The sequence below is a fragment of the Xiphophorus maculatus genome, chromosome 20 (genome assembly GCF_002775205.1).
Source record: "Xiphophorus maculatus strain JP 163 A chromosome 20, X_maculatus-5.0-male, whole genome shotgun sequence".
Lineage (NCBI taxonomy): Eukaryota > Metazoa > Chordata > Actinopteri > Cyprinodontiformes > Poeciliidae > Xiphophorus > Xiphophorus maculatus.
In genome coordinates, this window is record NC_036462.1 from 14,454,415 (window position 1) to 14,469,647 (window position 15,233).

The window sequence follows — 15,233 nt, forward strand, 5'->3', positions numbered from 1 at the left end:
GCTGTCTTGATTTTCCAGGTTTCTGAGCCTGGTCCTAAATCAGATCTGAATCAGAACCTCCTCTCCATTTGTGAGAGTGAGTATGACCGAGCTGAAGTTGTGGAGACTCCTCTCCTGAGAGATAGGGCTTCCTGGTCTCTACCACGAGGCTCCGAGCTTCATTTCCATCCCTGTGATCTAAACAAACCCATTACCGCAGGCCATTTATGCTCAGGGGGAAGGACGCAAGCTTCCGGGCCTGAGGACGCAGCCCACAGCTAAGCCACCATGACACCGAGCCACCTTCAATGGCCGTGTGTCCATATAGAGATGGGAGAAAAAAAAGGGGGGAACGGAGAGCTCGGGCCTTCTCCGTTTTATCTAAAGCACTCCAGAGAGGCGAGTGGAATGGGCTCTTGTGGGCTCTGTTTATCCCCTGCTCCTGTAGTCAATCAATTAGGGGATCAAAGGAGGAGATGAGGGAAGTGTCACAAAGCTCTCCCACAAAAAACCCCACCGCCTGAGCCTCCACCTCGCCCGGTCCGAGTGACAGCACACCGGAGGGAGACGAAATTCCCCAGGAGACGAGCAGGAGCAAAGGGGACAACCATAGCACATGCCAATGTCTAATCTGGACAACCAGAACACAAACTTTTAGAGAAATATATGAGAGATGACACAGAGACGCCTAACAATACACATTTAAAATGCTGAGGAGATCTGTTTTTACCTTCTGAACTCACTGACAGATGAAACCTGGTTTGGAATGTGGCTGGCTTTTTAAGTTTATAATTTGTTTTCAATTAACACTCAAATCTCAATGAAAGCACCACAGTTTATTTTACAGTCTAAAAGGAATATTATTCTTTCCATTTTCAAATAAATAAAGTTTAGGTAGATCAACAATGGCTTCTTTTCACAGTTTATTTTTTCTCATAATGTTGGCCCATCCTGCTAATTCTTAATAGTTAGAATTTATTGTTTTTTTTTAAAAAAAAATGAATTTAACCAGTTACATTACTATTCTTCTTTAACGATTTCATATTTTACCACTTCCCCATCAAAAACCTTATTGTATTTTATCAAAAATAAAATACATCAGGTGAAGATAAAGTAGTGTGTAATTATGAAGTGGATGTAAATATTAACTTATGGATGTATTTGTCTTCAGCCACATTTACACTGATGCCTCTAAATAAGATCTATTGCAACTAAAATAACTGAGACCAGGGCAATGTGGGGCAGAAAAAATAACACTGTAAATCCCCTCTACTTCACAATCCTCACTGTGAAATATGGTGGTGGCAGCATAATGCTTTGGGGATGCTTGTCTTCACTGAGACAGGGAAGCTGATCATGGAAGAACAATGACAAACTTTAATGTGTTTTATTGGGAATTTAGATGATGGACCAACACAGTTTACTAATAAGATGAAGACAATTGTTCGCACTGTATTTTATTTAGTGGCATCATAAGTAAAGGGGATGAATCTAAATGTACACAGATTTTTATTTGTAAAAAATGCTGTTTTGCGCTATGTAACGTCTGCTGTCACATCCGGCATGATGAAATGTTCCTAAAAGTAAGCCAGGACTAAAAGAACATACCTAAGGCGTGTTTGACACGTCTCCAGCAGTGCTGTTGGTAAAAGACTAAATGTGCTCCTGTGTTCTGTCATGTAATATAAAACACAGCGGATGCTGCCATACCGTACCGGTTAGTTCCCCTACATTCACACCATACCACAGAGATTTGCAGGCTGCATTCCCTGGCCGACAGCGGGCTGAGACGAGCGTTGCTGGTCAGCGGGCAGAATGAATTACTTCCTACAGCTGCGGTGAGACGCACACGCTATCTGTGTGTCTCCCTCTCAGACGTCTGAGCTCTCATCACTCGCTAATCACATCAACAGCACTCCAAAAAGTCAATGGTGGCCCAGTGACCCCCATGAATGCGGTTGAATGCACAAGGAGGACGTACACTCACACGTGTGTAAGCTTTGTGGACGGATAGATGATTTGTCAATGACTTGTTGCATAATTCTCAAGAGGGGAAAAATTACTCCTTAAGGTAATAATTCCTTCAGATGCTGCTTTCACTTTGCTGAACTACTTTAGATAAAGTACTTGCAGGTTTTCTACCAGGATCATCATGTTTCAAGGCTTTAAATAATAAAAAAAGACTTCACCATGTTTGCATTAATGACACATAAGTACTAACCTTATGTGTTAGTACTTATGCAATTGAAAGGTGACAATAATTAGTTGCCAATTTTCCAAGATCAAAATCTCAGTTTCTTGTTAAGTAAATGCATCAAAACCTTAACTCCCAACATAAAACCTTTTTTCAGCGTAAAAAATAACTTTTCTACCCCTTATTGTACTTTCTTTTGAGTACAGTAAAACTCAGATCACATTTAGAAACACGTGCTTTGATTCATGAATTAGAAAAATGTTTTTATCAATTAATTTTCTGTTTGAGTAAAGGCCTGTCCAACCCAGCATTTTTTAGAAACATTTAATTGTTGAAATAAAACAAACAACAAACCTAAAACAATTTTAAGATAAAGAAGTTAGTATTTTACCATATTTTTGCATCTGTGATATTTATTTATTGAAAAAGAAAGGGCACCCGATCAATACAACTCCAGGAATTTGCATACATTGTAATTATCCAAGATGTTGGTTTTTCTTTGTGGTTTTTCCTTAAGCTTTCAATTTTATTATTTTTTTTGTTTTTCACACTTGGGACAAAAAAAGATTTAAATAACTTTAGGACTTGGTAAAGACCAGACTATTTATACATTAAAAGGCATCACTTTTTTGTTTTTGTTTTTGTCATATTTTAATCAATTATATGACAAACCTAGCAGGATTTACTGAGCAATCAAACACACAGGAAGTCAGTTTTGGATCTTTAATTGATAACAGTTACGCCAGTGTTACATTAAACACACCAACAGGCTGAAGGTAGTAAATACCAATACAAGTTTCCCACTACTCTAATACTTCATACAGCAGAATAAATTATACCATGATAATATACACACATGCGGAACAGAAAGAGGAGTAAAGCAAAGCACAGATGTCAGAAAGCAACTAAAACAGGTTAGGGCTCAAAGAGACAGGAGGAAGTGGAAGAGGAGGAGGAAGAATAAGGAGCTGTATGCCTTAAATATCCAAGTGTTAGAAATGGGCTCAATACACTAAAGACAATTCTAAAATTCTTCAGGTTTAAAATGTACAAGAGTGAGGTGTCTAAGTGGAGCAGCAGCAGCTGCTGCCGTTCAGTGCGGAGTCAGCGTCGCGTTGTTCTCCTGAAGTCTTATTGGTCCACAAATGAAAACCTGACTCTTCAGTTTCACCCCTCGCCCTCGGGAGGGGCTTTACTGTCACTCACATCCGTCAACATGAGCCACAACCAAAATGGCTCTGAGTGCGGGTGGGGTTAGGTCCGTGGTCCATTCATAATCAGTTTGTGAAACCTTCTGGTAGAAACTCTCCGGCAGGTGAAGCCACTCTTTAAATTTACATTGTGGTCCAGGCGGGAGTCCATCTGAGAAACCAAGCTTTGCCTTTTTTTTTTTTTTTTTTATCTGAGCTCATTTTGATACTTCTTAACACGGTTTACCTTTACACTTTTTCAATGCAATTTATACTTTACTAATTTATACAAATTCATTCTCATGTGGGTCAAAAACAGTAACAAAAGCTTTTTCTTTTTGGCTCAAACAACTTAACCAATTAAATACAAAAAAAAAAAAAAAACCAACAGAAACAGAAAAAAGACCGGTTAAAGAAACTCAAATAAAACATTTACTATCAGAGTTTCCTCCCTGACCTCCCACTCATTATTTCAGTATAAAACATACTCTTTATAACCAAACAATACACAATCTGCTCCTGGAAATGTATGGGTTTTTTTCACTATTTTTAAAGGCGACAAAGGACAGAATCCTCTGCAGACAGTGATGTCAGTAAAAGTATTAACACCTACAAGGAACACCTGATCCTCCGTCATCTCAAAAGTCAACTATGAGTGCTACACCAATGTCTCATATTAACTATTTAATTTCTTTACTCCTTTCTTTTTTTACATTGTGGTAAGTTCGTCAAAACTGGAGGATTACAGACCAAGGCTCCGGTCCAAACCGAAGTGGGGGGCCAATCAGCGGCGTTACCTGTGCCCTTTCACAGCTGACTGGATTATGTGATTTTCCAGAGCGCATGTGAATGGCACAGCTTGTCTTCTCTCTAATCTCACAACAGAACCAGAAAACGCTGGAATGCTCTTCTATATTTTTTTATAGACGGATCATGAGGAATGCTTCGAAGGAATGCTTGTAAAAATTCAGGAAGTGGAAATGAACTGAAGGTGCATTTTTACAAAATGGGAAAAGGAACCGAAAGGCCGGGCTATTAATGGAAAAGGGTCACTGTGAATTAGCTTTGACATTATATTTGTGTGATTTTAATCAGCTTTACAGTGCTAAAGCCAAACACAGGATTCCCCGGAAGATGGTCTTTCTGGGGAGTGGGGGAAGGAAGGAAGCTGGTGGTTTAAGTGAGTTAGCCCTCCTTGGCAAGGTCCATATTTCAAAACACATTAATTTCCCCAATCCTGTTTTTGCAAACAATGTCCCCCTTTCCCTGTGGGCCGCGGCTAAGGATGGGATGGAGGTTATGAGGAGGAAAGGGGGGGAGCTATTGGCCGCCAATATGCTGCTTAAATTCCCTGCTGAATCCATCCAGCCAGACTTCCCACCGAGTGGCCAAGTTCTTTAGGAATGTCAAGAGGAATATGAAAGTGGGAAGGTCAAATCGCTCATGAGCATTGGAGCTTGGGGAGCAGCAGCTTGGAAAACAATCATCTCCTCTAGTGTGAATGTGCCGACACGCGAACGTACATGCACACACAACAAACACTCGCTTCCGTGTCGTCTCAGTCAACCTCTGTGTGTTTTTTTGTGTGTGTCTTTTAGCGCTCCGACATCAAACAGATAAAAGAGATACAAATGGATTCGAACAACAAAAATCACATTAACCATAATCATATAACAGCAACAATAAGCTTAACAATATCAAAAAAGGAACAAGGAATAAGAGTTACTCAAATGATGTTGGCTGTGTTAACTACTATGAACAGCAAGGTCAAAGTACATGTTGTTGATGGCTCTAAATGTGTATTGGACTGCAGCCATGACAAAAAAGGAGTCCAAGCCGACGCAGATCCGCCATCCTAGGGGTCCTGTTTGGGCCCTCGGAGCTGAAAAGGCTTTAAGGATTGGAGACTGCCTGAAGAAGCGATTGAATTCCCCAAAAGCGTCACTTTCTCCAACGTCATGGCGGGGCAGGAGAGAGGCAACCTGGAGTCCAGGCTTGATGAAGAGCGTGAAGCAAGCTGAGGCAGAGGCAGAGGCGGGCGAAACAGAGAGACAGGAAGTGGAGGATGCGTCAGGGGCCTCTTTAGTAGGCCTGTCCCGTCTCCACTTGCAGCAGCCCGAGCACTGCCGAGTGGTCCCCGAGTTTCATCCTCCTCTGGGTGGACAAGCTCACGTTCTTAGCCAGGTAGTCCACGGCGGCTGCACAGAAAACAGTGAGAAGAGGGGAAAAAAAGCACACACACGCATGAGACAGGTGGTGGACCTCAGCAGCCCACGTCCCACTCGCTCTCATCTCATCTCTCTGATTAAGTCTGAAACAAGTTGTGGCAGAGAAGACTGAGTCAAATAAAAAACAATTCAGACAGCTAGAGTGAAAGATAAAAACCCCTCCCTTGTCACTTGTCTGAGGTTGGCACGCTGCTGGCACGGAGCATGTGCATCCTGGTGGAGTCTCCATGCTGTCAGTCACAGGGGTCCCCGTGTGTGTTCTGTGTGCCAGTCTTCATTACTACTGGCATCTCCGATTTCATGCCCTCCACATTCCACATGGCCGATCATTTTCATCGTCAGACAGCATCTCTTTCCTCTCCCCTCCATTCATTACCCATCCACTGTGCTCAATCACCATCTTAATTAACCTCACATCAGATCACATCCGTGCTGCCATCAGTTTCCTCCACTGAGCACGCACACACACACACAACACACACACACCCCGAAACGTAACAGACTGTTACGGGTTCGCTTGTGCAGATCCTCAATGCACAAAGCGCCCCGTCAACGCTGGAACCTCCACGTAAATAACAAACAAATGTCAGATAGCTGCTGCTGGCTGCCTTGTTTGGGGAAGTGTGCTTCATTTTAGCTCTCATGAATGGCTGTGACAGCATCAGTCAATTATGCTAATCTAATAAAGCAAACTCTTTTCCTGTCCTGAGGGGGACACGCATGTGTGTGCGTGATGCAGACGAGAGAACGAGAGGTGGGCAAGAGGACACTGCGGGCCCCGAGGGCGTGCCGTCCTTTGAAGTGGCCCTCTTCCCTTTCCCATCCAAGTGGAGTGGGGTGTGACTGAGGTAGCTCTGCACCAGGATGGAGGTGGAAGCACGAGAAAGGGGGGCAGGGTGGGTTTTATCAAGAGCACGTGTATGCCTTCACAACCCAGGGTTGGAAAGGTCAGGAGGCATCACCTCTTTACCATGCATTGCTCAAGGATTCATATTTTTCCAATTTTTTCTTTTTAACATATATTCTCACATTACAAACCACTAACTTCAACATATTGTCCTGGAATTTTGTGTGATAATCCAACAAACAATGAGACTGACAGAAACATATGGATGGGTTGCAACATTTTGAAACTTGTGGCATGTTTTTAGATCCAGCACCCTTTTACTCTGTTACCTCTCAATAAACTCTATTTGACCCAATGCGTCTTCAGAAATATGGCACTATTCTGAACTTAATAAGACAGTCGCCTACCTAAACCAACAGGCTGGGCAAGGAAAACATCGGTCACAGAAGTAGCCCAGAGTCCCATTGTTGCTCTGGAGTAACAATGACTTTTTCAATGGAAGTTAAACTCAGAGCAATGCTAAGAGAAAACTTCCTACTAACTGCCAAGCTCTAGAGACTGGGCCGGTCTTCAGGAAGACCAAACATGTAGATAGAGTTATAATGGAATAGAATGAAATAAAGCATGAAAATGTCCCAGTCAAAGTCTGGACCTTGATCTAATTCAGAATCTACTGCAATACTTGAAGATCTATGTTCACAAAATGTGCTCTTCATTCTGTCTAATACTAACCATCCCCACCACACATGGTGGAGGCAGCATTATGCTGTGGGGATCTTTTCCTAACTGCTCCGTTCAACTAAATACGAGTTACTATGCAAAGATTAATTAGTAAAACTGATAAAGTTTTATTATTTTAGGAATTAAAGGGGATTCCTAAAAACTATTCACAGTGGAGTGGGAAATAAAAGCATGCCACACTTTTTAGATGTGTGCTTGTGAAAACAGTCAGAACAGTTAAGGACTGCTTTTTGTTGGTCAATCACTTAAAATCCCAATAAAATAAAAATGCAAAAATCCTGCGATGAATGCTTAAGTGAAGCTCTTTAAAGACAGAAACAGAGCAAGTAAAGGTTTGCTTACTCTGGCCGTACTGGCTGTACTGGTATCCCGCGGTGACGGGGTCCACGCTGTAGCTGGTGGCGCTGTAGGTCGGCGGGCAGTAGGACTGGGAGGAAGCCAGGCTGTCTACGCTCTTGATGGTGTCGGAGCGCTGGCTGCAGCTGGCTGAGATGGGGTTGGAGCTCTCCAGACTGCTGTGAAGGGGGGAGATGGAGAAGTCGTGCTGCGGCTGCGAGGGTACAGCGCTGGGGTTACTCAGGATGCTCATCACCTGGAGGGAGAGGAAGAGGAAGATGTTTGAATGTTAGACCATCTGAGACCAAAGGAGTGACAGAGTTCAGAAATATTTTGTTTCTTTCCTCCCTGCGAGTGTAACACCAACTTTTGCACTTTGTGGCGAAGAAAGTCAAAAGAAGTACATCGTTTCAAACTTTAAAATGAGGAAAGAAACTTCTCCATCTCTTTTTGGAGCAAGTGAAAGAGAACAAGGAGGTTGTTGAGGTTAAGGAAAACAGAGAAAAGGAACAGGAGACTGTTTCCATTAGCTGGTCCTGACAGTAACTGTTCTACGGTGGGACAGAAGGGTCCCAGTATGATAATAGACCCACCATCCTTGCCAGACAGCTTGTGTCCCAGAGCCTGAGGCCTGAGCCCAAGCCTGTGGCACAACAAGCACCAAGGGAGTCCCTAATCCCTCGCCCCTGGCCTACCCATCTCATGAATAGTAATGGAGTTGGAACTGGTAAATGATCCCCTCAGATCCCTGCACAAAGTAGGCACCACAAACCCAAGTGAAGGGGGCCACTGATCCTGCAAGTTTGAGTTCGCCTTGAACATTACAGCGTGTATATTATTGATAATGCATAAAAGCTCCCATTTCAATATAGTAGATTAGTGTAATAGCTAGTGACATTCGTCAGAGGAAGGTCTCAAATTATGTTGAAATGGAAGAGATTACGTCTCCTCTCATATGAAGCGAAAAATATAGTTTTCCTCATGCTGCAAGTTTCTTTCTGGGTTTGTGGGAGAGAAAAGGTTTTGTTTGAAAAAAAAATACAGATAGGAACTGTCCCACACATGCTTCTCTCTTCCTTTCAACATCAGGTTCATGTTGAGCTTCGCTATGCTGCACTGGCCTTTGGCCCCTTTGCTGCTAAACCAATTAGCCCATCATGGAGGTAGTTAAACAGGGACTGATACACTCCCACACATATGTTTGCAAGCATGCATGCACAAACCGGCACATGCTCATACGTTCCAGCATGCAGCAAAACAAGGGGTAAGGAAAACGGTTGGACGTGCACAGGCCAGGAGTTATCCCGCTGAGAGGGGAAATTAACCACATTCTGCAAATTAATCATTTCTAAGGGCCTCCCTGGAAATATGAAGCACCCGCAGCACATCAGAAACACAAAGGCTGGTTAGTCACTTCCACATGTTAATTCTATCAGTAAGGAAACCCCCACCACCTCCCCTCCACATCTGCGGACAAAGCATGTGACATTTATCTATAAGAGAGAGATTCATGGCCCTCTTCGTGTCGGACACATGTTTTGCTTCCTCACATATGGAGCTGAACATGCCGAGCTGGAAGAGGAGGGTGGTTTGCTGAAAGTGAAATGGGAAGGAGGGAAGTGTCCTGAGAGAGGCAGCTGGAGGGCATGAGTCCATTTCAGTTTCTGGCTAATTAAAGCTCGATTACATCGCTTCCTTATTAAACAGAATAGCCAACAATTGGCCCAATCATTATTCATGCTCATAAAAGTTCTTCAAGAGAAGATGACTTCTTATCATTGGCGGGATGCAGTTTTGCTATTTTAGCAAATTGGGACGGAGCTAGCTGCAGAGTGTGACAAGAGCTGGCGGATGCGACAGTATCCTTCAGACGTCCTCATGAAGAAAAAAAAAGGAAGATTCTTGGTTAATAATTCAAGTTTTCCTTGAGGGGAAAGGGTACATGTCATTGGAAAGGTGGGATTCTCATTTGGTTTGTGTTCACACTGCTAAATAAAAATCAATACAGTTTCAGCACAATACTTTAAGCCTGATGAAGGATCAGATAGAGGGTGAAGCTGACTGTCAGGATTCAGGCTGCAGCCTGACCTACAGCTGTCGTCTTTAATTACATCTTCACTCGTCTTTGAAATGTGCAAGTTTAGTCAGAAAGGGCTTCAGCTCATATAACGTTTGCATCTTGATGTTTTTTTATTCTTACCTTCAACATCAAACTTTACAGGTACTAAATGATGGTGAGCATATTTCCATTAGTGTTTAGAGCACTGATGTTAAATCTTAGTGAATAAGACTCCAATGAGTTTTTAACATTTCATAATTTTTCCTGATTCAAATTTTAAGATTTTCCAAAAGTTTTTAAAACTTTCTGAATAAACAACGGTCAGTTTGACATTGTCTCAGCGTGATAACCTTGGGTAAACACCACAGTGTAATAACTATTAAAATGCAAAATCTGAATGAAAATGTTCATTCCTTGCTACTATGCATTGCACTTTTTCACCTTTGTGCGGTCTCTGAAGCTGCATGGGGCGTCTAATCATCTGCTGTTACATTTTTAAAGTAGTCTGCAGTTTATTGGGATTACCACTTTTTTCCAAACTAAGAACAGGGAAAAATTAAGGAGATTTCTTTCAGCGTGCAGCAACAGGTGAGTATGGAAATGCAGGTCTTTTTAAAACACAGTTTTTTGTTTTTTTTCTTTTGCTTTAAATATAAAAAAATTTATTATTATGTTGATATGTTTCCTGTCTTGCTGTCTTAGGTTGGGATGAGTTCTCCTTGGAAGTCGTAGAGCCGCTTGTATTTGCTCTGTTGGTAAATGTAACACAGGATAGTAGCAACGTATTTTTCTCCATTTTTGTGTTATAGAACAAAATAAATGTCCACAAATAGAAGTTATTCAGAAGCATCGTCACCTCTGGTAAACAGCTTAGATTATGAATATCATGCTGTTTTAAATGTTTATGTTGGACTCAGAGAGGCTCCAACTCTTTTAGTCTGAATCTCACAAGTTCAGGGGAAGTTCTCACAGTGTTTCTAAATGGGAACTTTGGAGAACGTCTGAGTCCAAGTAGAGGACACCATCTGTGTTTCCAAGCTTTGTTTGGCATCTAAACCTAACCACCTAACCAAGCAGCACTGAGACTGCTTGTTTTGTTTTTTTAAATAATTATGCATTTAGCTGCAGGTTCTATAAATGCATAATCATTTAGAACCTTACTAATATGTCAAATCAAAGTCGAATGAATGATATAAAAATAAATCAAGCAAATTATAATATATTTTAAATTATCTTTTAGATATGAGAATATGTTATAAATGTGTGATTTACAAAGGTTATACATGTAAAATATAGTTTTTTAAGGATGTTGGATGTTGATAAAATCAAATTTAACATTTTTCTAACACTTTTTAATTTTTATGCTATAAATGCTGAGCAATGCACATGTATGAAATTAACAAAAAGCTGTTTGTAAGAAACCTAACATTCTCGTACATAGCAGAGTTTTCTTCCTTCATGTCTCCCTCCTTCCTCCTCCTCCTCCTCCTCCTCCACCGCCTGCATATGCAGCGTCCTCAGCAGCCTGCAGTTCGTTTGTTGTGCGACGTTGTGTGAGTGCTGGTTTGGGAGATAATGTGAGCCAGGACCCAGTTTAAAGGACAATGCTCCAGGGCGTTCCCTGTCTCTCTCTCACACAATCACACTCACAAAGACACACAGCCCCTTCTCTCCTCACCCACCCCTTTTCTCTTTTCTTTTTTTCCCCCTCTCATTCTCTACAGATAGATTACTTTATAAATAATAATAAAAAAGTAATTAATTCTCTCAACTTCTGAGCCCTGCGGCCTGTGGCAAACTAAATGGGGAAGTGTAAATTGATACAATGTGCATCCTTTCAGATAAATAAATAGCAGACTTGAGACAAAAAGGGACCCTTTTCACAGCTAACTAATTTCTTTAGCAGTCAAATTACATTTTTTTTGTTGTTGTTTGCGTGAATGTTTGATTAGTTTTTCTTTGTTGGTGTTTATGCAAGAAGAAAACAATGTGATACAGACAGAGCAAAGTGGCTATACACAAAAAATTAAAACAGCTGCCAGACAAGATTTATTTTTTTTGGAATACATACTATTATGGATTTTTTGTTGGTGTTATTTCACTTTAAAAAAATATTTCAAAGGAGTTGTACTATAGAAAATAATAATTTGATTGAATGCTTCTAAAACTGTCAGAAACGCATATCAGAACTTCCACACATGCACCTGGTCTTAATAAGAAGGCGGTTTCAACCTGGATTAAAACAGCATGAATTCACCAATACATTGACAGAAAATGGAGAGCTGTGAACCTGATAGCCAAATATAGAGAGAAGACAGAAGAGAAGGTGAGTGAGAGGAAAGTAGAGGCTTTGGGAAGTACAAAGACTCCTGTAGGACTGTGTTGGCCTGAGGGCCAGCCTGCCTGGAGAGCTGATAGGAACCCCTTCTGTTCCATCCCCAGCGCCAACACACCCCACTTCCACAAATACTCTTAATCTGTGCAATACTGGATTAGTTCCTCTGTCACCGATACCTCCCCGCTCTGCCCAAATCAAAATGCCCCCGAGATGTACCTTTAAGTTAGGCGCAGGTCACCGGGGCAGACGGGCTGGGAAAAAAACGAGCACTCCAAATGTCTGCAAGTTATCTGGGTGCTGCAGAACAGCATTGTGCACCTTAGCAGATCTGCCCAGCTGATACCCGCTCAGCAGCGGGGAACGATTAAAGATCCACACGGATGACACTGAATTTGAGATCAATATTTGAAGGCCAGTCCTGAGGGTGTGATTACAGGAAGAGAAAAGTGTTTAATTCTGTGACCCAGAAGTGACACAGAAGCACTTACAGTTCCTGGGAAGTGGATGACTTTGGAAAAAGCCCAAATGGACACATGATAATAAAGACGTCTTTTTCTTTCTCGCTATTTCAAATTATTTGAAAAAAAAAAAAAAAAGCCTAATGGGACACTTCAGAATTGTTCATGCAATATATTTAAATACATATATTATAATAAGTATATATTTGTGATGGGTTGCAGTTTTTAAAACTAGATATATCTCGAATATCAGTAGTTCTCCATTTTTCTTCATATATTTTAACAGCAAATCCAGCACACTCTGTTGAAGTTGTAGACCAAAACCAAGCTTGATTGAACTGAAGAATAATATATTTTTTATAGACTAATAAAGTACTGTTAGTTCATGTTTTCAGGCATATACATACCAAAAATCCATCTATCCATTTTCTTACACCCTTGTCCCTAGTGGGGTCAGGACACTGGGACTATCTCCAGCTAAAGTTCCGGGCGAGAGGTGGGGTCACCCTGGACAGGTCGCCAGTCTGTCGCAGTGCAACACAGGACAAACAACCAGGCACACACACATTCACACCTAAGGAAAATTTAGAGAGTCCAATTTATCTAACAGCCATGTTTTTGGACTGTGGGAGGAAGCCGGAGTATCCGGAGAGAACCCATGCATGCACAGGGAGACTCCGTGCAGAATGCAAACTCCCTGCAGAAAGACCCCGGGCTGGGAATCGAACCCAGGACTTTCTTGATGCCAGGTAACAGTGCTACCAACTGCTCCACTGTGCAGCCCATACCAAAAATCAATTAATTTAATACATTAGCTGATGCTCAGTTAGTCAATGCAGGACCAATGGTTTGAAGAATGTGTACTGGAGCTACTCTTAGTGAAAAAGTCATAAAATTCCCAAAGTTGTTTCAGTAACAAACATGACTCTGGCAAATCAAAATGACTATATAGGACTAGACTAGGTTTCAGTTAAAAGTCAGTAAACTGACATCTAATCTAATAATTAATAAAAGAACATTTGTTAAACATATCATAGAAATATGCAACATTTTTCATTTTCAGGGTCTCCGTTTTTCTTAGGTTTTCAGAACTCTGCATTCTTCAGAATGGACCTCTAAATAAGAGTTTCACCGCGTATCATCAGAATATCAGGATATGCGTTAATAATATTGTGTACACTGAAGGAGTATATTTGTTTAGATTTTTCTTTTTGCAGTTGTCAGAACAGCACACTGCCTGCCAATAAGACATTCAGTCAACTGGATGGAGCCTCTCTGTAGTAGACGTTCTTTGGAGAGCTGATAGCTGTTCATAAATCATAATAGACAACTATTCTCAGTGATTACACACTAAACATACTATAAATACACTTTGGTATTTGTTGTTGCTATTACAATTGTTTGTTGAAAATATTACAGCAAGAAGGTGTACTTAGTCATAGATAGATAGATAGATAGATAGATAGATAGATAGATAGATAGATAGATAGATAGATAGATAGATAGATAGATAGATAGATAGATAGATAGATAGATAGATAGATAGATAGATAGATAGATAGATAGATAGATAGATAGATAGATAGATAGATAGATAGATAGATAGATAGATAGATAGATAGATAGATAGATAGATAGATAGATAGATAGATAGATAGATAGATAGATAGATAGATAGATAGATAGACAGACATGACAAAGCTTCAAGCATTCATAAAAACAATTTTTGCATTAAAACTGCTTGACAGTTTGGAAACAGTTGGTTCTTTTAAAGATTTGTTTTCTGGCATTAGGGGTCTTTAACTGCAGTAGACAGGAAGCAGGCAGAGGAAGAAGATGGTAAGAAATAAAGTTGTTGAGGTCAAGATTTATGATAAACTGCTCTTAGATATTTAGGAGAAGTGTTTTTTGGTCTAGGCCCTCTGCCAGCCTCCAGGATCAACAGTTATCAACTTTATCAAAAATATTAAAATATCCCTTCAGTTCCTTACTTATGTTTCTCCCTAAAAGTTAGTAAGTCTCTGGTAGAGACCGCCCTTCCCCCACTTCATCCCTCACATGAGAGGACCGGCCCAGCGGGCAGTAAGGCCCCTCATCTGAGCAGACAAAATGACTATTTAAAAATAACAGTGATTGCATAAATTGAATTAAAGCGTTTTGGTCACGGTTGGAGGAGGTGCGAGGGGGCGGCTAAAGGGGGCTGCAGCAGATAGCCAGGCCGGTGGCAGGCAGCAGATGACGGGCCCCGGCCTGCGTGCCACTGCGTTAATTGGCCGCGACACATTAATAAAAACTGAAACGTGTCCTCAAACGGCTGCAACGCAGGACGAAGAGGTAGAGCGGGAGGAAGGGTGGAGGATGTGGTGCTGCAGGGAGAGAAATAGGGCTTTGAAGAATGTATTGCATATGGAGGGAGGGGGTAGAGACCGGAGGGGAGGGGGTGCTAATTGTGTTCAATTAAGTGGCTGATTGGCAGTGACAGAATCTGGGCATTGACAAGTCAGGCACAGATGAGGACGATTAGCGGGCATTGAAACAAGCTGTCACTCCTCACAACGTGTTATCCACTCCGCGCCTCCGTCTCTTCTATCTGAGCTGTTTATGCAACACAAAAGACGCCTAAATGAGTGGAAATGAAACATAATTCATATTTATGTTAGGCCTGTCCACACTTCTTCTCGTCTCTTCTTTGCAAATTACTATCAAGCTGAATCCACTCGAGTCCACGTTTGGTCATGTTCGCCTCATTGTTGAAGAAAGCCCAGCTGTTGGAGCCGCAGGACGCCCCCCTCTCCCCCTCCCTCCTAAACGTCCCCCAGTCTGAGCTATAAACCCGGCCCCGCGCTAACCAGAGGTTAATATG

At 41.5% G+C, this 15,233-nt stretch overlaps 1 protein-coding gene across 2 annotated transcripts in view; it reads right to left on the reverse strand.

Moving 5' to 3' along the window:
* Positions 1-2,882: 2,882 nt before the first annotated feature.
* pax7 (paired box 7) overlaps positions 2,883-15,233 on the reverse strand; it is a 59,593-nt gene continuing 47,242 nt past the window's right edge. For both annotated transcript variants that reach the window (XM_023325307.1, XM_023325306.1), the window contains exons 8-9: positions 7,522-7,771; positions 2,883-5,561 (exon numbers count right to left, since the gene is read on the reverse strand). In XM_023325307.1, the coding sequence (XP_023181075.1) occupies positions 5,446-5,561; positions 7,522-7,771 (366 nt within the window). In that variant the 3' untranslated portion in view covers positions 2,883-5,445. The remainder of the gene's footprint in view (positions 5,562-7,521; positions 7,772-15,233) is intronic.